This window comes from Oreochromis niloticus, linkage group LG7, assembly GCF_001858045.2.
Source record: "Oreochromis niloticus isolate F11D_XX linkage group LG7, O_niloticus_UMD_NMBU, whole genome shotgun sequence".
NCBI lineage: Eukaryota > Metazoa > Chordata > Actinopteri > Cichliformes > Cichlidae > Oreochromis > Oreochromis niloticus.
In genome coordinates this window covers 38,437,240-38,459,568 of record NC_031972.2, presented here as the reverse complement: position 1 = coordinate 38,459,568, position 22,329 = coordinate 38,437,240, and the positions used below count along the sequence as shown (strand labels likewise).

The 22,329-nt window shown below is 37.7% G+C and overlaps 2 protein-coding genes across 3 annotated transcripts in view; both read right to left on the bottom strand.

The window, feature by feature from the left end:
• Nucleotides 1–241: 241 nt before the first annotated feature.
• fezf1 (FEZ family zinc finger 1) lies at nucleotides 242–12,906 on the bottom strand. Its single transcript, XM_003453622.5, has 4 exons — nucleotides 9,378–12,906; nucleotides 8,295–8,429; nucleotides 7,471–7,603; nucleotides 242–5,033 (listed from the first exon to the last, which is right to left on the bottom strand). The coding sequence occupies exons 1-4, from the start codon at nucleotides 10,188–10,190 to the stop codon at nucleotides 4,798–4,800; spliced, it is 1,317 nt and encodes a 438-aa protein (XP_003453670.1). The 5' UTR covers nucleotides 10,191–12,906; the 3' UTR covers nucleotides 242–4,797.
• Nucleotides 12,907–18,561: 5,655 nt separating this feature from the next.
• Nucleotides 18,562–22,329, bottom strand: part of cadps2 (Ca++-dependent secretion activator 2) — a 141,106-nt gene continuing 137,338 nt past the window's right edge. For both annotated transcript variants that reach the window (XM_013276593.3, XM_013276591.3), the window contains one exon: nucleotides 18,562–21,878. In XM_013276593.3, the coding sequence (XP_013132047.1) occupies nucleotides 21,708–21,878 (171 nt within the window). In that variant the 3' untranslated portion in view covers nucleotides 18,562–21,707. The remainder of the gene's footprint in view (nucleotides 21,879–22,329) is intronic.

Below are 22,329 nucleotides of genomic sequence, written 5' to 3'. Positions count from 1 at the left end.
TGTTGTTGTTGTTGTTGTTGGTGGTGGTGGTGGTGGTGGTGGTGGGGTTAAGGAAGTTAGAGCTGGGTATCCTAGCACAGCGGTCCCCAACCTTTTTTGCCTCACGGACCGGTTTATGCCCGACAATATTTTCACGGACCGGCCTTTAAGGTGTCGCGGATAAATACAACAAAATAAAACTAGTACCGGTACCGAAGACCCAGGAAAACCAAGTTAACGATAAAAACGATAACAAAATAACACTGAAAACCGATAAAAACCCTGAAAACCATACATTTCACACCTGAGCCTCAACTCTCGCGGCCCGGTACCAAACGACTCACGGACCGGTACCGGTCCGAGGCCCGGGGGTTGGGGACCGCTGTCCTAGCAGATTAGATTTTGTACACACAAATATTTAAATGCAAATCTTTAAAAAATGTATGGAAACACTGACAGAGACAAAAAAGCAGTAACAAGGAAGTAAAATGCAACAGGGTGCAATAGTTAAATTTAGTACTTGGCTCCACTGAGTAGATGAGAACGTCAGATATGTAATAGAAAACTCCACCCTTGCTTACATTAATTAATGAAACAGAAATTTCTTATTTCTGCTACATTTTATCCCTTTTTGTTGGTTTTGTTCAAGACATTATCATTTTTACAAGGACCTATTGTACTGAATTGGAAACACCAGCCATGCTATCACTCCACTTCATATAACCATGTAAACATTTTAGATATAAAAATCTGGGCTTTTCTGTAGAATATGTTGTTGGGAATGTTTTTGATATAAACCAGATTAGCTTTCAGTTTTCAGCTTTGATTCAGTGGGATCCACATTCAGTTGATATAAACAGCAATTGGATTACAGTTTTTAGCTACATTTTTCTTCATCCATTTTTCAATATTAATAACACTGTAATCACCCATTTATTTGCTTAAATCTGTAGAGTTGGTGAAATAAAGTGTTTTATACAGATTACATAAACCTTGATGTCTGGACGTCACATTTGAGAATACTGAAAATGTCTGAAATGCTGCACAGGAAAACTGGGTGCACACATCTACAGATGGTATAGTAGGACATTATCTTAAAATAACTATTTCACTACTGAAACTTCTAAGAAACTTTTGAGAAACTTCTTTCATTTGTGTTTCTCTCAGAGGAATCGGCTGCTGCCTAAGGGAAGGTAGCACTTTGTGAAAGTTTACATACCTTTAAGGATAGAGTTACAGCTTTAAAGTTGGTTAATTGGGTGATTGCAAAGCCCATTTTTAAAAGATGTTCATCGGTCTGTTTTTTCTTTGCAGAATCAGACCCCAGAATGTTCTCTGATAGAACCTCTTTTTTATGGCATGTTCAATCGAGGAAAAATACCTGTAGGATAGGTATTTATGAGTGACCCCAATAAGTTCCTGTGGGTGGGGAACTAAACTCTGGAAATAATTTTGGACTAACTACAAACTATGTCAGTTCCCTCTATTGTTCTTGCTGTTTTGGCCTCTGAGAGCCTTTCACAAAGAGTATTCTTAAGAACTTATATTGTTTTGGTGCACCTCTTCTCACAATGAAAAGAACCTACAAGTCGATCCTAGAAGTAATTTCCTGGAAACAGGCTGGTTGAAGCATTAATTTGAAACAGCAACTTTTTAGGAGGGCTAACTATCTTGCAAATTCAAACAGGCGTTCAGCCAATATTAAATATGCAGAAAATCTTAAGGAAGATTTAGTTCCTTGGAAAGTTCCCAGAGTTCAGGTACTAAGCCAGTAAGCAAAATGATCTTATTACTGGTAGAAATAACAACCAAATCTGTAAAAAATAAGTAAAAAATTTAAGTAACTACAAAAACTCCTGGAGTAGAGAGAAGAACAGATTTGGACAATCCCCTTTTATCATGAATCCAAGGCCACATTTGGATCACATGATTATGGGTGAAAAAACAGCATTCATGCTGACAAATGTCTGATACGCTATGAATAAATGGAATGAAAAATAAACTAATAAGACATTTAAACTGTGTTTAAATTCTTTCTTTCTTAAACTATGAATTTTTATTGTTATGTGTTTTTTTTATGAAATACTAGTCTAATGTGTTTTAATGAACACTACGAATTTATGGCATAAACATGTTTAAATACAATGCCTTTCAGTATTATTTTGTTTGCAATACCACTGACATCCTGAGTTCTGGCTGAAAAATAATAATGATGACTAATGATACTCTAATAATCCATCATTATAATAAAATAAGTGACTAGTAATTAGAGGTTAGAAAAGTTAAGTTTCCCCTTAGAGTAACCTCAGTCCAGCAAGCTAAGAGATACATGGAGCATGTCAGGGCCAGGTGTCAAGGCCAGAGGTCTCTGTCTGGGCCAGGTCATATTGGGTCTGAGGGGCCACTACGGGCCCTGAAAGGGGTTAGAGGAGGGTCCCTCCTCCCTCTTTCTTTCTTTCTTGAAGTTCAAGTTCAGAGTCATGGTTCATGTTCAAGGAGAGAGTTTTCTTTTTTTGTTTTTCCTGAATCACAAATGAAAATGAAAATAACATTTTTGTGACTGGATGTTTAAAAAAAATGACTCAGTCAGGTATGCTAAATGTAAAAGGGGTATTTAGGGAAACTCAATCATGTGTGACAAAATCCTATTTAAATTCAAAGATTTTGTGCAAAAATGTACTTCCTGTCTATACTGTACGCAGTTGGAACAGGACTCTGCTTTCTTAGCATGGCTGCGGTTGTGGTGAAGGTCTTAGAAGGGATTGTTTACTGATCAGTAGGTAAGTGGCTCAATCCTTGGCTCCTCCAGTAATTTAATCAAAGTATCCTTGACTAAGAAACTGAACTCCTCATGTTGCCCCTGATGCATCCATTGGAGTGTGACTGTGTGTAAATATTAAACAAAGTGCTGCATGAATGTGTGTGTAATTTGGTGAATGAGCAGAAAGCATTTTGAGTGCTCAACCAGCTCAGGCGCACTCTCACTACTGGTAACGTGCTGTTTCCTTGAGTTAAGCGAGCTGCTTGTATAAAGCGTCCAGGAGGCAGGACAGAATCAACATTTTGGGCAATTCTCTGCTCTTTCATCACATGGGCACAGATTTTGGACCAGGAAGCTGTCAGGTTAAAGACCATTTAAATCGATCTGCATACTCAAATTCAGCTCTGCTGGCTCCAGGACTGGAATGATCATGTGAAAATAGCTTTTGCGTTGGATTCCAGCTAACATTTTACACGTACCGACAACATGCATCAGTGTGTTGTTTCACCTGTCATTACTGCCTACTTCTCTTCAGTTAACCAAAGTTCGACCCGGTACACAAGTAAACAACGTGATTGGCTATCATGTGTGCCAATCAAAACAATTCTGTTGTTCAAGATTTAATGGGACACTAACAAATTTTTAATTAAAAGTTGTAGGGTTTTTTTTGCCATGGCTATCCCTCCTCAGATTGCAAAAACAATTATAGATAATATTGATTATTTTGTGAATATGTCACAGTGATGTCATCAGAAGGAGGGATAATCTCATTTTAGACTTTTGCCTTATTATTTATTTATTTAGTCATTCATTTATTTTGCCTCTTTGTTAGGATATTTAATGAAGAATGTGCGAGCAGAAGTGAGTCCAGATGTGGATTTAGGAATAGCTGGAAGGATTTTTGGATGGACAGTATTGTGCGTTGCACCATATCTTCACAAATACACATCAAATTGAAATAAGAAAAACTGAGAGAAATCATCTCGATGTAATCTAAAAATGATTAGAAACTAATGCAGATCCAGGAAATCCTCTGGATAACGTAACTCAGTTTAATTAAGCATGTTGTGGGTGGAGGTATGCAGCCGCATTGATCTTTTAAGTCACCGAGTTTTATGAAAAAATTGTGCTATTTAGCAATTTTACGCAAAATGAAACTCCTCTTAATCACATGACACTAGGCCAACTGTTACGGGGGAATCTGTAGCCATTATATGCCAGGATATGATTGTAATAGAAAAATAAATTAAATTTGAATGTTATCCAGTTGTTGTATTTTAAGCCTGCAGTTAAAGATGGCAAAGTCTTCTTGTTAAATTTGTTAAAACACCCGTAACTTTGAATAAAATCATGACTGAAATGCCTGGCTTTAGTTTTACAACTTTATCATCTATTGTTATGATTTCTGTGGCGGGGGAGGGGAGGGGGATTTTTGGAAGACATCTATGATGATTTCTACAAATCATAAGTAACTCCTCCCCATATCACATCATTAAATCATGTAGAATTACAAGAAACAACACACAGGACATGATGTCAGTTAAAAACTTTGATCATAGCCAGAAATACATAAAGAACATATAGTCACAGTTTTAAGGATTCAGGGAGCTTCATTACTGCTTGAGAGAGAAATGATATGATTGAGTTATATATATTTTTAAAAAAATAATTTAAGGGTACAAATGAACCCTCAAATTATTCAAATTCTTCAGTAAATGAGCCAATTAGTTAATGTTGGTAAGGAAATTATTTAAAGACATTTACTCGTAAGCATCTGTGATTTGAGAACAGAAGGAGCAAAAACCATGATAAAAACGTATTTTAGTTACTTTCCAGTCTCACTTACTGATTAACTGGTGCATTAATTTGGATGAAGAAAGTGCACAAATTCTAAACACATGCATATGACTGATTTATGAAAAATCTTCCCCTACCACCTACAGGGCTTCTTGAATCTAAGGACCAAAGTGTAGCTTATTTTACATGTAGCTTGGCTAAAATGTGATTGTTGCGTATGCATTTTGGTGTGCTGGGGGTTCAGAGTCAATGTTCAGGTTTTACATCTGCGGGGGAGACTGCGCGCCGGCTGGGTCATGTAGCTTTCTGACGTGTTTCTTCAGGTCAAAGTTCCTGCAGAAGCCCTTGCCACAGGTGGGGCAGGTGAAGGGCTTCTTATCGTTGTGGGTGTGCATGTGGAAGGTGAGGTTGTACACCTGATGAAATGCCTTGCTGCAGATGGAGCACTTGAACTGCTTCTCGCCACTGTGTGTCAGCTTGTGGTTTTTGTAGTTTCCTGTGTTGAGGCAAAAGGGTGAAACTTAACAAGACATCAAGACATGGAATTTCCTTACAATCCCAAAGAGTTTCCAAGAGTATGTTTTCTCGGTGGTATCAGCATCACATAATCCGACTGTGTGGAAGTGAAATGGGACCAAGGCAAAAAAAACAAAACACAAAAAGCAAGCAATTCTACTTTACAGTACAAGAGTTAATAAATTGGTAATTGACGATTAAAAAGGTTTTACTTTTTAAACTAATGAACATTACATTCAGGTTAAAATGAAATAATAATTAATAATGTTCATATATTGATTCATAATTTGTTTTTAATCATCCTTTACAGAAATTGGTTCGATGGTTATGGTAAAAATTGCAACTTATTACATAAACTAATTACATAAGTCAAAATAAATTATAACATACTGATGTAAATCAGTCACTCATACACATATTTTAAGAATTTGTGCACTTTGTTCAATTATTATTAAATATTAATATTAATATTATTATTTCAATTTTTAACAACAGTAGAAGGAAATAACTACTAAAATTTGATTAATTATCAGGACACATTTTATCAGTGATGAATACTGTACTGTTTAATATGAGTCCATAGCGTGTGGAGAAAAAAGCCCAGTAAATATTTTTCCTTATGATATTTATTTTTTACATTTATTTATTTATTTATGTTGCTTATTTTGTTTTGTTTTGTTTTTGTTGTTCTGAGAATTAGAAATAATGCCACATATTTGTGTTTTTCGTGTTTGAAAAATACAGTTTTACTCACATTAACAACTAAAATAAAGATCACATGTTCACATTTGAGAAGCAAAATCCATCCAGTATTTGGCATTGTTGCTGAAACCCTACTAAATTCTGTGATATTTAAAATAACCAAAAAAACAAACATATGTTTTCATCTTGTTAACATGAACCAGAGGAGTCTTTCAGTGCAATAGATCACCACAATCACCCACATAACCTTAATATTACATAAAACCTGAAATAAAGTACAATTACCACGTTTCTAACAACATAAAAATGGAAAATGTACACTTAAAAAATGACTTTTTGCTCTCAGTGAACACAAAACAACGCTGAAAGTAATAAAATACTGAAATGTAAAAAGTCAAAGGTTTCTTTATTTAAAGAATTAATCATCGACTGGTATAAACTGAATGTAAACAAATTAAGTAAATTTTATTTGACCATATTCCATTTAACATTTTACACGGTACCTATGTAACAAAATTGTATTTTGTTACATATTTTGTTACAAATTACTTAAAGCATTTAGTCATAAAAGTGTTCTGAGTGTATGAAGCCTCACAGCTCATGAGGTGATGTATGGGATGTATTAGAGCTGATGTATTAGTAGATGTAAAGCAGTAGCAATACAACAGTTTGAAGAGAATACATCAGTACAGCACAGTAAAACTGTAAGCATGTAGACAAATATAATGTCACAACTAAGAATGTGCATTTCTATAGAACATTTTTTTTTTTTACCACTTCATATCATGCTATGCTATAACAGCTCAGGATGAATCCAGGGAGCTATTCCTCTTCAGTTTTAACTGTTTGTTTTAGCCGTCATAGCAGACTAATCTTTTCTAAAATTAACAAGTCCAGCTGATTTCAAGAAAGTAAACTTTAGTAATTGTTATGAATACATACATGGATAAACAAGTACAACACAATCATCAACTATCACTCTAATGGGCCTTGGGCATTTGTTGATGCCCTAGTTGCTATGTGTCTGGCAGAGATGCCCCACATGGTTTGAAGGTTTGAAATAGCACCAAATATTTGGCCATATAACATGTAACAGCTCTGCTACAGGCAATTAAAATGAACCATTTACATACGTTATGGTTCGATAACATATATTAAAAAAAGAAAAAGAAAAAAAAGAAACAGGAAAACAAAATAGTGCTGCTGGACATGCATCTGTATAATTTTTGTGTCTGTTAAACTCGCACGTCTTGAATATGCTGAAATTTATGCGATTTGCATTAATATATAATGATTATATAATAAACGGTGTGGAGTCTATAGCGAACTGTCTTCACGGGAACTTTGAACGGATTTAGCCTTAGACCCGCTCTATTTGTCTATCACACCCATTTCTGTTACATATCATCACGTTTTGTTTTTGGTTTTTTTCCTCTTTATGCCAATGAATTTATCGTGTTTTCGCTCTCTGTTGTTTGACCTGTGAGTTCAGTTCAGCTGTATGGTGAGCATGTGGCTCTTCTCTGAGGATCTTTCGCTTTTTAGCATTTAACATCGCTCTAAAATGTAACGGATTATTGGAATAAAATTTATAATCAAGATGTTTTGGTTGATATATTACATGTAGTTAATGAAAAAGGAGAAAAACAAATAAGAAAATATTGATCCATTTTCTTTTTTCTCTCTCTCTCTCTTTTTTTTTTTTACAGTCTCACCTTTTTGGTGAAATCCTTTCCCACAGAACTCGCACACGAATGGTTTGTATCCCGCGTGGATGCGTGTGTGCGTGTTGAGGGTTGAACTCCTGTTAAAGGCTTTTCCGCACTGGTTACACTTGTGAGGCTTTTCCTGTAAAAAACAAAATACAGAGGGAAAAATAAGTAACTCTATGGAAAATGTGCCATAAATAAAAAATAACACCAAAATATTAAAATAATCTTGCAGAGATGCACAAGGACCTTATACTTTCACAGATAATGTAATGTGTATAATCAAATTCACGAATATGACAGTACATAAAGATGAATACTTTTTATGCCTAATTTATATTTTAAGCGAAACAAACAAAATTAGCGCGTGATTAATTTCCTCTGTGAAAGTGACACCTCACAGGGGTAAATCAAACAGAAATCGATTTTTGAGTCTAAACCTACAATCCGAACGCCACGCTGAAGCCCCGCCCACCAAACACATATTAAATCATATGACTGAAAACAATTGAACTGGTAGTTACTTAAATAAATTAATGATTGAAATTCAGTGTGATTAAATGTCTGCGTACAATTCAGAGGTGAAACATGACAGGTTTAAATTAAACAAAAATAAATCAATAAACAGAATAATAAAGAGTGACCGACTTTATCGCGACCTGAGTTTGATATTTAAACACTCAATAAAACAGAGAATATAACGTTTCAAAACTTACAGAGATCAGCGAGATAATAATCAAATACAACATTTAAAACCATCATTAAAAACAAAACAAAACAAAAAACATTAAAAAAAAAAAACCCGAGATGAACGACTAAACTCATCCTACCTGAGTGTGGATGATTTTGTGCCGGCACAGCGTGCTGGCCTGTCGGAATCCCTTCCCGCAAACTTTGCACACGAATGGTCGAGCGCCTGTGTGTACGGGCATGTGGCGGGTCAGGTTGTAGTGCGCGTTAAAGACCTGAACAAGAGGGGGGAAACCCGAGACAAAACAAATAAATAAACAAAAAGCAAAACCTTGTCAACTAGAACAATATAATCATCATTTTAATAATAATAATAATAAAATAAAATGTCAGCCGACTTCATTGCTCAGTTTAAGGTTAATTATGTGGAAAAAAAGAAGAAGAATGAGTGCCTGTAATTATTAGATTAAGTCTAATTACGTGTAATCTGTTGGGGGTAATTTATTGGACTTGGAATACACGGAATGGGCCCATTGTAACACAATAACAAATCTCTAAAGATGCGCAGCATGAGCCAAAATTTAAATTCCTAAACAACCCACGAAGTAGGCATTACGGTAAATTTGGTCCTTTTAAAATTAGTTTTAGAGAAATTACAAATTATAAACTCCATAAATTCCATCTGTTATTTTAAATAACCACAGTAAACCTCCGTTTTTACCTTAATATATGTACTCTGCGCTTCCATTCCGGGACTCCGTTTATTAATTTTGCGAACTACATGCCGGGTCTGCACACTCTAAAAATTCTATTCGACATATGTGTGCAGTTTTTATTTTAATGCATAGATATGTCGAATGGTTTTGGGTTTTTTTTTTTTAATCAGAGTTCTTTTTTAAGGTTGTTTAGATAATATAGAGTGACCGAGTGTATCGGACACTCTATATTATCTAACCCTAACAAAACAAAACTTAACCTTATGTAAAAGGATCGAGTCTTTGTAAGTTAAACACTAATAACTAATCAAATCCAACATTTGACTTGCACTAGATCACTTGTTTAAAATATCTTCAAACCTCAGATTTTTTTTGTAAAAAAAAAAAAAGGAGAGAGAGAGAGAGAGAGAGAGAGATAACTAACACCAATTCTGAATATAAATCCATTTTCAGTTTCCTTCTATGAATAAAGAGTAAATAAATTCAATCATCCGCGCTGACGCTCACCTTACCGCAGACCTCACAGGTAAAAACTTTGGGCTTGCTACCGGGACAGGAGCCGCTGAGCCTGGCGCTTGCCGCTGCAGCTGTCGCGGAGCCCTTGAAAATCTTGTCACTCAGGATCTGGTCCCTCTGCTTTATGTAGTGAATCTGGTTCGGAGATAGATCCTTGAAGGCCTGCACGCCGGAACCCGCGTACCGCTCCGCGGCCTGTTGCAGGCCGGGCTTGCTCTTCTCTGCCATGAAGGCTTTATGTCGGGCAGTGAACAGGTACGAGGCCATAGGGTGCAGGTTCACCAGGCCAGCCGGCGGTGGACACGCTCCGGAATCCCCGCTGCAATTCAGGTAGCAAACAGTGCCCATCGTGGGAAAGGAGGACTGGTTTACCACCCTGGGTCTGAAGAGTTTGTACTGCCCGGTCGTTTGGCTGACAGCAGAGTCTTCTTGTTGATTTTTATAGTTTAGCCCAAACCCCAAAAATTCTGCGGGAGCCGGGAGAGAAGACGCGTCTAAGTGGCCCGGATCCAGTCCTGTGATACTGAGCCGGTGGCCCGGCTCATAACCGAGCGGTACCAGCGGGATCATGCAATGCAGCGAGGACGGATATGCTTCGGGTTTCCCCACTGGAGCGGACTGAAACCAGTTGGGGAGCGGTATTGACTTGGGCTCGGGTGTCCTGGCCATAATCCGGTCGATGGAGAAAGCGAGAGGCTTGCTGCTGCTGCCGCCGGAGGTGAGCATTTCTGAGCCCGCAGGTTGGCTCCCTGAAGCCGTGGGGGAGCCAAGGATCCCTGCTGGGCGGCGGAGAGGACCGTCCATCACCTCCGCATCAACCGGGTTGCGACAACAACAACTAAAGCTGCTGGAAAGAAGATGAGATCGGCGCTGCTCCTCACCGGCACGCAGAAAAGGACATCATCCGCCAGGGATCCCCCAACCCCACCCCCACCAAAACACAGGCCCCGCTTTCCTGGTTGTTGACGACAATCAGGGCGCTCGAGGCTCGTTCGATATCGGTGGGGCAAGAGCCGAGACCTTGCCGATCGTTACCGTCCAAGAAGGAGAGTGGAAAAGTAGATAATTTGCTCAATTCTCCTCTGTCGATTCTCTGCGTTTGTCGCCGCTGGAAGAGGAGGAGGAAAGTGTTCTTTACTTGGCAGGACTCCTGCTCAACTGAAAGGTACTTGGTAAATCCCAGGTCCCCTTGTGGTTTTACGTGACATCTTTTTTTTTTTCTTTTTTTTTTTTGAATCGCGTTGAGCCAGACGCGCAGCGGCTGCAGGGTCAGGAACTGTCAGTGTTTTAGATCAGATTTGGACACGTCTTTGGCTCTCAAAACCCAGCCCTTTTACGCACGGTTCAAAGAAGACAGGGACATGTCATGTAGTTGAATTCAAAACAGAAAACAGATCGAGATATTGAGCAGAAAATGGATTTGATGTCATTGATGTCAGTCTGGATGGGTTTAGAAATCAACAACTTTAACTCAAAGCGCCCTTTTTTCTTTTACGCACCAGATTTTTAAATGTTAAAAAGCGGTTTGGAAAAAAGGACTACTCGAGACAAAGAGATGGACAGAAATCTGCAGTGAAAATGCTCACTCTCCCCTATCGAGTCTTATCCTTTTTTCCAGTCACACGAATACAAGCAACTCTTTTATCCACAAAGCACAGAGCCGGTGGGCTGAAGCGCAAATTCCACAGGATGAATGAATGAAACCAATGGCGCACGAACCCACAACAATAGCTCCATCCTGTCAGTGATGGAGGCAGAGAGTGAATGGGCAGGTTCGGAGTGGACTGAGCTGAATTTGCCCTTCAAGGGTTTGAACAAAAGATGAAGAGAAATAAAAGTGACCGTCGAGGGCCCAGGGAGCGACAGCAGAAATTAGAGTGAACACAGTCACATCAGAAAAGAAAAGGTTAACAAGGTATTTGTGTTGGTTGACTATTAGTATAGCACACACATTTCTTTTTCTTCTTCAGTGTCTCTCAGTTGGCTTAATGTAATAATGATTTTTTTTTTTTTAAGTCAAACTGTTTTAAATAATGAGGGAATTAGATGGTTTATTTCTAAGTCGAGTGTTTGTGTGTTCTTGGACGATGGTTTTTAATGAGTCAGGGGTCACAGAGGCTCAACAAATCAAGTATTCGTTTACACGTAATAAAAGTGTGATAAAATAAATTATTATGCGCCCGTTATTAAAGCAAGAGACATTTCAGTGTTAACGTGAGGCCACGTCTCTCCTCACTTACCTACTAAAGCCTTACTGCACCAGTTTTCATCTGTCCAGGCGAGTTTCGTTGCTTTTATGCCATAGAAGTATTAGACGACTTATCATTTTTAATAGAAGTTATAATAATAGTAGTAGTAGTAGTATAAGCGTATAATGTGATGTTGGGTGTGCGTAAACACCCCCCTCCACTAAATATCCTAAAAATTAGAAATGTTCCCACATTGTTGTATTTTTCACAAGTAAATAAATATATACAACACAGTTATACTTACATTAACTACTAAGATCTTCAGATCTGAGCGTCAGGCCACGTCTCCTGTCATATACTGAAGCATCACAGCAGCAGTTTTACTCTATTTAGCCAAGTTTCCTTTTTGCTTCTTTTTGCTAGAAACACCGCAGGACTTATTATATTATAAGTCACGTTCTGAGAGTTATTATCATTTTTATTCTTATTTTTATTATCATTTTCATTAAGCAACACATTAAATCACTTCAAAATATTGTGATGTCTGTCAGTTAATTAAATTTACGTCTAAATAATTAGCCATAATAATAATAGCAATATTAATAACTATTATTATAAATTATTGTTGTTGTTGCTGTATCATTGATTTTTTTGCCCATAAAGGCTTCTTATGCCAGAGCCTCAAATACACCACTGTCGTGTTAGCGCCGCATAGACGCTACTTCTGTGTAAACTGACTTTTCGCCACTTCCTATTTTGAACTGAGCTAAGAAACAATACTTTTAAAAATAATTATGAGTGTCATCATAAGGAGTAGGTTATTCTGCCAACCTACCCTGGATTTTCGCGGTGTTATTTTTTTCCCTGTTAATTCAGTTCTTACATTTTGTTCCTGAAACATTAATTTCACTTAACTTTATTTCATACTGTGCAACTAAATTTATTTCTTAAAATAATAACTTTAGAAGTAGAACTCCAAACCTGTTCTGTTTGTTTTATTTTATCCTCCTCACACAGTTACAGGAGAAAGTATTTGTCTTTACCAGTTTCTGAACAGAATGCCAATAAAATGAAAGTCAAAGTCTTGTTGATTTAATGGTACTTCTTTTGATTAATTTGTGACAGATTTATTTTGAAAATATTTTAAGATTGTTTTTAATTTAAAACATTTTAAATGAGAACATAATATAAACAATACCATGAATTTGACTAAGAATTATCGTGATATTAGTGACCTGGAGAATGTGTGTCCTATCCTCTGCTGACTCAGATTGTCTTATTGATTTTTATGTGAGTGATACATGTTTTGTGAGTTTTTAGTTGTTATGATTTATTGAGGATTTTATTACAAAAAAGAAATTAATCCTTACACTTTTAAAAAAAAGTTTTTAAAAAACTTTCTGGTCTGTCTGGAAAATACTCAGATCTCCATCATGCTTGTTGTGTTAGTGACCTATTGAATAAAGATGCTACATATCCAACACTGTTTCTCAGATTTTAGATGATTTTCCCTGAAACTGAAAACAAACATTAAATGACACAAATACACATGTACACATACCTAACCATAACCTAATTGTAACCCTGACGCTAAAACCACATTTTGAGTCTCAAAAATGCCTTCAAACCAGGATTTTGGTCCCCACGAGGGCTGTTTGTCCCCACAAGTATAGTAAACTATCAATTTTTGGTCCCCACGAAGATGTTAATAACCGTCCACAGACACACATATAGTCTAAAATTGTGATACACCTTCTCATTCGTTTTTTCTTTATTTTTACTACTTTTTACATTGTAGATAAAAACTGAAGACATCATATGAAGATATATGGAATCATGTAGCAAAGAAAACATTGATAAATACCTCTAAATATGTCTGATATGTTAAATTCCTGAAAGTAGCTCTGTTGACAGCGCTACAAACCCTTGGACTTCTCTCAACGAGCTTCATGATGTAGTCACCTGAAATGGTTTCACTTCACAGGTGTCACTTGTCAGCATTCATTTGTGGAATTTCTTGCCTTCTTAATGGTGTTGGGACCATCAGTTGTGTTGTGTAAAACTCAGGATGGTCCACAGGTGACAGCCCCATTTGACAACTGTTAGAATTTAGCTGACTGCTCTTCCATAATATAAGTAAAGAGAAATGAAAATCCATCATTACTTTAAGAACTGAAGGTCAGTCAAAGTTGCTAAAACTATGCAACTGCCCTTGGGGACACATTCAAAATCCATCAAGCACTACAACGAAACTGGCTCATACGAGGACCGCCCCAGGAAAGGAAGACCAAGAGTCACCTCTGATGCTGAGGATAAATTCACCAGACTCAGAAATCACAAGTCAACAGCACCTCAGATTAGAGCCCGGATAAATGCCACACAGAGTTCCAGTAGCACTCATCTCTACATCAGCTGTTCAGAGGATACTGCACGAATCAGGCCTTTATGGTCAAATAGCTGCTAAGAAACCACTACTAAGGAAAAGCAACAAGCAGAAGAGATTTGTTTGTGCCAAGAAACACAAGGGATGGACATTAGACCAGTGGAAATCTGTGCTTTGGTCTGATGAGTCCAAATTTAAGATCTTTGGTTCCATCTGCCGTGTCTTTCATGAAAGGGTGCACGGATGGTCTTTACATGCATGGTCCCACTGTGAAGCATGGAGGAGGGACTTTCTAAAAGTACCATGGGAGGAAGAGCCTTCAGCTATCAGGCTCCTTTCCTGTGTTCAAAGTTGGTACCATAAAATTTTTATGCAGTCAAGCAGAAAATATTATAAAAAGTATTTCCGTTATTAGTTTTCTCAGTTTTATATTTAACTCTCTTTGTTAGTTTTGGTACATGTAGAAGTAGACTCACGTGGTTACAGATTTTCAGTTTCTTGTGTTTCAGTTTTGTGCTACCCTTTTCTTCCCTTGTATCTTGTTGAGTCACGTTAGTTTCTGTGTTATTTTGCTAGTTGTTTTCTTTTTGTGCCTTGTATTTAGTTTGACTTTCTTTGTTTCGTTATCTGTGATTAGTTTTAGCTGTTCATGTTTCTGCGGCGTTTCCACTCCCAGTGTGTGTGTGTGTGGCCACAGTTATCCTTGGGTTTCTGTAGATGGATTATTTCAGCTTTCCATTGTCTTATTCTACTCATGACTTGCTTTAGTCATTTACATTCCAAGAGGTAAACTAAAGTTCAGAGGACATATGACCTTGTAATTAATCAACAGGGCAAAGCACACACAGCACACACAATGAACACACTGGTTCATTGTGTGGATGTTACACTTTGCCTCTTTAGGTGTGAAATGCACACATGCAGAAGTTGCATACCAGGAGGGGGAGATAATATATTTAAAGCAAAAATGTTGCTGACCAGGAAAGGTATGAAGTACATTCCAGGCTCCTTCTTTGCCAGTTAAGAGTAAGCTAGATGGTAAATGAATTTATATGTAAACGTGTTAGTAATGTCTCTTTAAACGCTTGTTTTCATTTTGGCTTGAGATAAAACATTACCCACTGATGGAACTCAGCTTACTCTAACTTCTGCATGCACGTCCATTTCACGCTTACGTGAGACAAAGCATGACGTCCACATGGTTGACCAGCTTGTCTTTTACATGCTTTGCTGTGATGATGAGCTAATTTAAAAAGGCTGGTAACAAAAAAGAAAACAAAAACGATTTGTCTTTGAAGAATGAAAATATAACTCAATTTATTTCCCCAACTGAAATACACCTTTCCCTCCTATAACAAATGTATCCAAAAGGCTTTAAACAACAGCCTGGTTAGGTCGCCTAACTGGTGTTCCTCTGTCATCATCACAGTAAGTGATGCTAAACAAACCAGAATTCCACATAGTTTTAGCTGTTGCAGCCAAACACTCCAAGCTATTAATTGATTTATACTTAGTTTATCAGTCTTTAAGGCTACCATCAAGCGAGTAATAAGATGCCTTTTCAAAACAGAAGGTAACATTCGCCAGATATATACAGTCATTAGTCAGAATGTTTTGTCAGACTTCACCTTTACCAAGAACCAAATGTTTTCAGTTTGTGTACAAGCTCTACATCCAGTGCTGTGTGAAGATGTGTCTGGTTCCTCTTGAACATCTCCAAAGATTTCACAAGATGAGCTATTCCATATTCCACACTCCACATTTGCAAGTCAACAGATGCATCAGGGGAGGCTGTGGCTGTCATGGAGTATTTGTTCCCTTTCACTTGTGGCTTTCATGACTCGCAGTTTGTCTGCATAGTCCAGAAATTTCACTATCACGACCCGGGACGGCAGGAGACCATATCTCTACTTTAGCTCCACTACCAATTCTGCATGCTGTTATAATCACTTGGGGTCTAGGGAAGATGTTATCACTAAGTCCTCATGGATCCACTTTTTGAAGAAAGTATACCAATAAGCACCTTGGCCTTCCTCCGAGAGAGAGAGCCCAACCAAATATTGAACAGCAATTCCAGTCTTCCAAGTCATCAATTTTACATTGTAGTATATTTTACGGCAGTAGTTTAGTTTCTCAGAAACATTGATATCACTTTTCTTAGTTCTGGTCAGTTTAGTCACTATACCCAATAATCACAAAGTGAACAAAATCATTGAAAATCTTGCAAATTTATTGAAATTAAAAAACAAAACCATAACATGTACAGTAAGTATTCACAGCTCAATACTTTTTAAAGTACTTTTGACAGCATTTTTTAGGCTCAGGTGTTTGTGAGTATGACACTGCAAGCTTGGCAAACCCATTTTTGAGAGGTTTCTCCAATTATTCTTTGCAGAACTTCTCAACCTCCATCAGGTTGAAAAGGGAGCCTTAGTGAACAGCAATTTTCAGATCTCTCCACAGATGTTCAATTGGATTCAAGTGTGGCTTCTGGGCCACTCAAGGACATTCACAAAGTGGTTCTGAAGCCACTCCTTTGTCATCTAGGCTGTGTGCTTAGGGTACGTAAGGTTCTCCTTTCTCCACAAAGCAATACTGGAGCTCTGTCAAAGTCACCATTGGGATCCAGCAGGTTCTTGGTCACCTCGCCGGCTCTCTACCCCAATCAGTCAGATCGGCCAGGTAGCAGGCTCTGGGAAGAATTCCTGGTGGTTCCTTTTCCAATTACGGATGATGGAGGCCACTGTATTCACTGGGACCTTCAATGCTGCAGAAGGTTTTTCTCTACTGTTTCCCAGATCTATGTCTCCATACAATTCAGTCTCAGAGGTCTACAGACTTGGACTTCATGCAACTTTATATCCTGTCAGATATGAAAATTATCCACTTTCGACTTTGCACTGCAGAATTCCCACATGACACACCTCATTTCTGTTTAAAACTCAAAATTGTTTCTCATTTTAACCCTTTATTCTTTAATATTTTGTGTTCCGTAACTAGTCATATGAATTGTTATCTGGAAAATCCTTCAATTTTCCATTATTTTTTTTATCCCTTATATGACACTTAAAAATCAACAGGACAAAAAAATGCCACATTCCCCAAAAATGTTGTATTTGTCCACTTTAAATAACTCAGTCTTTTAAAACTACTTCAGTCTGAACTATAAATATTAAATGATAATTAAGTTTTTGCATTTTAACCCTTTAAAGACCAGTATGCTTACATAGCTACACTACAACAAAAATGATTTTGATAAAATACATTTAAGGAGTTTATGATTATCCATGCATTTTTAGTTTTTCTACAGTGTCAAATTTTTTATTTTTTTTAAACAAAAACTGACACTCAAGGACCTAGCGGAAAAAATGCCACCTTCCCACAAACATTTTTTCCCACTTTAAATGACACAGTTTTTTAACACTACTTCAGCCTGAAATATAAATATCAAATATTAATTATAGCTTTTGGATTTGAACCCTTTAAAGAAGAGTGACTCCAGCTGAGGTGGAGCAGAGGCTGCAAATGGACAGGCTGTGGTTTTTGCATGTAAGGTTCACACATGGTGCTGCCAGCTCTTCTCTTTCTATCTGTGCAAAAGTCACACTGTCCTTACATTTGCTGACGAGAGGGGATTGCAGTGGCACGCTGCAGATTTGAATTGATTATATTTTTGACCTGGAAATATTGTCCAAAATGAGCGTCCCTATATAAGCCTGCCCTCCGTGTGTGTCAACATAAGTTGCTGAGTGTTTCCCATGCAGGTTTGTCATGGCCACAGTTTCAGTTTCATCCATCAGCAGTAGTGCACAGATAGTGCCATGGTGTTTAGGTCCTGGGATTAAACGTCTGGCTGCTGGGACGTAGCAGAGCATACGTCCCATATGGAGATGGAGGAGTCCATCCAGTCACTGTTTCAACCATCTCCTCTACACACTCACCTTCAGATGAGTCAGAGTTGGACCCCAGCTGGTCTGTTTCTACCTCTGAAGCCTCCTTCATATCAGCCTCAGAGTCCTCAGAGGAGGATGAGGTGCCATCTTTACACTCATAGTGCATGATTATTTCCAGAGCCTCCTGTGTGCTCTAAAGTCTTGGCATCTCCAAAATGACTGATCCTGCACTACTGCTCATACTTCTAACTATGGCTGCAGGGCAGCTGCATAAACTACTTAACATAAACAAATGCATTTGTTGATGTCAAGATAAATGTGGGATCAAAAATTGTATTTACAATATTTTTCAATATTTACTTGAAAAGTAGCTTAGTTTTTGCATAGCTTAACCATTTAAGCCAACTAAAAGAACTGACAAAACAACTATAAAAGAAAATAAAAATGTATATCATCTGGCAAATATTAGCTATATTCACTCAGTACAGCCAAAATAGCATGAATATAAAAAAAATGGAATTAAACAAATTGCCCCCAGGATTCTCTAAAGTTATTCACAGTTAGAGGTTTCACATGTTATTTTACATTTTACATGTCAATTCAGTCTAATTTTGTAACTCATATTTTGATATTTAATGCATTTAAAAATAACTGGAAAATTTAGTAAAACTTAACAGAAATATATAAATATGACTCAGAAAAAATGAATATCAAACTCAAAAGCAGCTTTATTACTCAAGAACTTACAAAATAAACAAGATGGAAACCAGGAACAATTAATCAAAAACCAAATACACAAATCATTGAGGAAAACAACGAGGACTCAACTGTACACAAGAAAATGTGGGAGGCAACAGCTGGGCAAAACAAGACAGGTGAACAGAATAACTAACGAGAAAAGGGGAAGCAAAACTTAACACAACACACACAAGACGAGGAACTATCAAAATAAGACTAAGACGTGAACCTCACACAGTGACAGAGATAAACATGGAGACACGACTAACACTATCATACTGAACGGACTAGATGCAGAGATGAAGAGCCATCATATAAATTAGGTCTCAACATCCAAAAGAGCAAATCATGAGCTCACAGGAAAAAATCAAAATATCTTAAAATTCAAACGGCTGGGTAAAAGACCCAGGACTAGGACAGACACAAACATGATCAGAGGGTTAAATTAACTGGCAGATTATTGCAAACATTTGATCTGAAGAATACACTGAAATCAATATGTAGCAGAGCTTCTGACATGAACTTCAAACATTGCAGCTCGGCTCTTGAAGGATGACTACAAATCACATTTTAAATGGCACAACATAATTTATAAGCATTTAAGCATCGAAATTATTATGTATGATATTGTTTTGCTTTTTAAACAGGAATTGGCTCATTGGTGTGGCGAGGACAATGGAAAGCTATGTTAAATATACAGTTGGAATTTGCTAAAATTGGCAGCTGCCCACATGCACAACCCAAATGCCTTCTGGAGAAAGGTTTATGGCCAGATGAAACAAATAGAGCTATTTGGCCACAATGACATGAATGACAACAGGTATACTGGGAGGAGTAACTGTGAGGCCTTCAAAACTAAATATACTGTATCAACTGTCAAGCATGCTCTGGGGCTAAAGAGTATGATGGCATTGAAGCATGCCATTATTCTGGGGCTATTCTGCTGCCAGTGGTACTGGTACAATGGCACTGGTGCACAAAGTGGATGGAACAAGAAGGACTACCTCAAAATGCTGCAAGATCACCTGGTGGTTGAAACCTGGACACAACTGACCTCCCCAATGATGAAATCACCCCATTTGATCATTTTAGTCTTAAGTAGCTTGATCACTTGAGAGTTAATTGTTCAATTGTCATTTCAGTGGTCCACTGAAACTAACACTACTGACGAAAACTGGGCCGTGAAATCAGTTTCTTGATCATTAATATACAAATTGTCATGAGCATTGATCAACATCCACTGATCAGTTTCAGTCATTATCCAAATGTACTGTTTATAAGGTTGGGGAAACCTGCATTCAGCTGAGACTGAAGAAGTCACTCAGATGAGTGATGAAGTCTTCAACTACAAACTCTACGTGCAAACAGAAACAACTTTTTGGGTTTTCCTTACCTGGATGATGCGTCAAGACATCAGTGACTTAAATTTGCTGATGTGAAACCTAAGCAAAGACAAACTACAGGTGCCTTTGTCAGCATCTACATGTAGCCACACCCCTAAAAATGCATTACTTCAATACCAGTTGAATGTGTCCATTCACTTACCATGAAGGGAGAAATTAGCTATTAGCTTAGCAATTTTTTCATGTGCAGAGAACCATTGTAGTTTGTACTGGATAATGCAGCACATGGCTGAATGAAATAAATAACTAGCAAACATTTTGTTTTAATCTGGGGTACAGGGCATTTCCAATGTTACAGCTGTGAGCAAAGACATTATAGAAAGCGCCTCCAATTGCTAAGCTTTACGATGCAAAGTTGCACCAGAGTACGGCTGTATGTCCATAAATTAAACAGCAGAGAATCTGGGAAGCACTGATAGTCACATCTAATGCATTAGTGCGTTCTGTCTATCATTCACACACATTCATACTCTGATGACCAAAATCAGAGAGCAACTTGGGGTTGAGTATCTTGCCCAAGGATACTTTGGCATGTAGACTAGAGCAGCCAGGGATGGAACCACCATATTTCCAATTGGGTGACTGTACCTCCTTGCTGACAGTCACCCCTATAATGAAGTTATACTCTAGTATAATAGAAATAATACACCCATAACAACTAAATATTGTTAACATAACTTGGGCTGTTGCCAGACTGACTCACCTCCTTTGCTACGACTGGTTATTGTGTTGTTAGCTCTATCATGAGGTGGACTGGAAAACACTCACTGCATCTCATATTGCATATTTGTGTGAATGTGTGTAAACTCTATATTACATATAAACACTATATAGTACAGCTACCTGCAGTGAACTATACTTACCAGGATGGTTTATCAGTAGTGGCTAAAAAAGTTCCACAGTTTCCAACTTGGCTATGTAGTGGAAACGGGGGAATCAGTAACCAACTTTTAGCTATAAGGAAATGATAAGCTGTCATTATGTATTTTTTGTGTTTAGCCCTCCCCTCTAAATGCCAAAATTGCACATTATTAATATAGAAAGTTTTGTACTTTATCACTTGGTGTGACTCAAAAGGATTAAAGATTTTGAGATACTTTCCCTCAAACCACCAATTAAAACTCCAGCTGACCTTGAGTCTATTTGTACATCTACTCTGACTCTGAATTTCTGACCCATTTGACCCCTTTTGTACCCTATTACATTAAAAAAAAATACTGCATTTCACTACATTTACTTCAGATTTATGTCTTTTTATTTACTGATTTCAAATTAAGATTTCAAGAATGCAAACGTGTGCACAGGTTGTGCATCACTATGTTATAGAAATAAATTGTATATAATTGTAAATCAGACAAGAACTGAAACAGTGGAAAAAATACCATGGAGATGTAAAACCAAAACTTAGAGGTTTCTGAATGCCAAGAGTGTCAACAGTTGTTGATTAGCTGTTAGCAAAACAACTACAGCAGAATAGAGCATCTCTCTGGCTAATGCAATCTAGCACTAATTGATAACTTGTCCTTGTTAAAACACCACAGCAACGTTTCAGCCACAGTACAAGAAAAAAATCTGTTAACTATTCTTTCAGGTTTGTGTGCACTACTTGGTGAAGTGTAGTAGTGTGTCACAGACTGCAATCGAATGTCCGTTAGAGAGGATGATAATCAAGCAGTAACCGATTGTGTGCAGAGAGAACGTGTGCATGTGTGTGTTTAGTCATCCTCTACATCACTGTCTCTCATGCTGATGCCCTGTAGGCCATCACCTGCCTTGACAGCCATAGTAGCCTCCTCCATCGTCAGTCTGTTGTAGATGGTTTCATAGCTTTTGATGTTCAGTGTGCTGTCCTGGACTCCCTGCAACCTGAAGTCATGATAGGTCTTCTGTTGAGGTGAGAGGAAGATAAAAAGAGAAGGAATATAAAAAAAATACAGAAACCATCTTTGGAATGTATTAAGCAGGATAAGGTGTGTGCCATTCACTGTTTGAAAGGACAAAAGCAGGAAGACTGAGGCCCAAGGACGTGCAGTCTTTTATGTGCCATACCAGGGCGACAGACGATAGCATGCAAGGAAGAATGTTTGCACCTTACATGAGGGCTATTATGATTCGTTGTCTCATTGCTTTCAAGTTAAACTCTGTATATCAGCAACCAATGAAAAGACAAAGAGAGCTGGAAGCAGCAACAGCCCACAGTTGAGCATTTTTTTTCCTTCACGTCTCCCCGCCTCTTCACACTGCTACTTTCAAGGACACGTCAATGCGGCTCGAGTTGTCTTTATTATTTCTCCCTTTCCCTTTTTGTCAGATCTGACTGTTTTTGCACAAATAAGC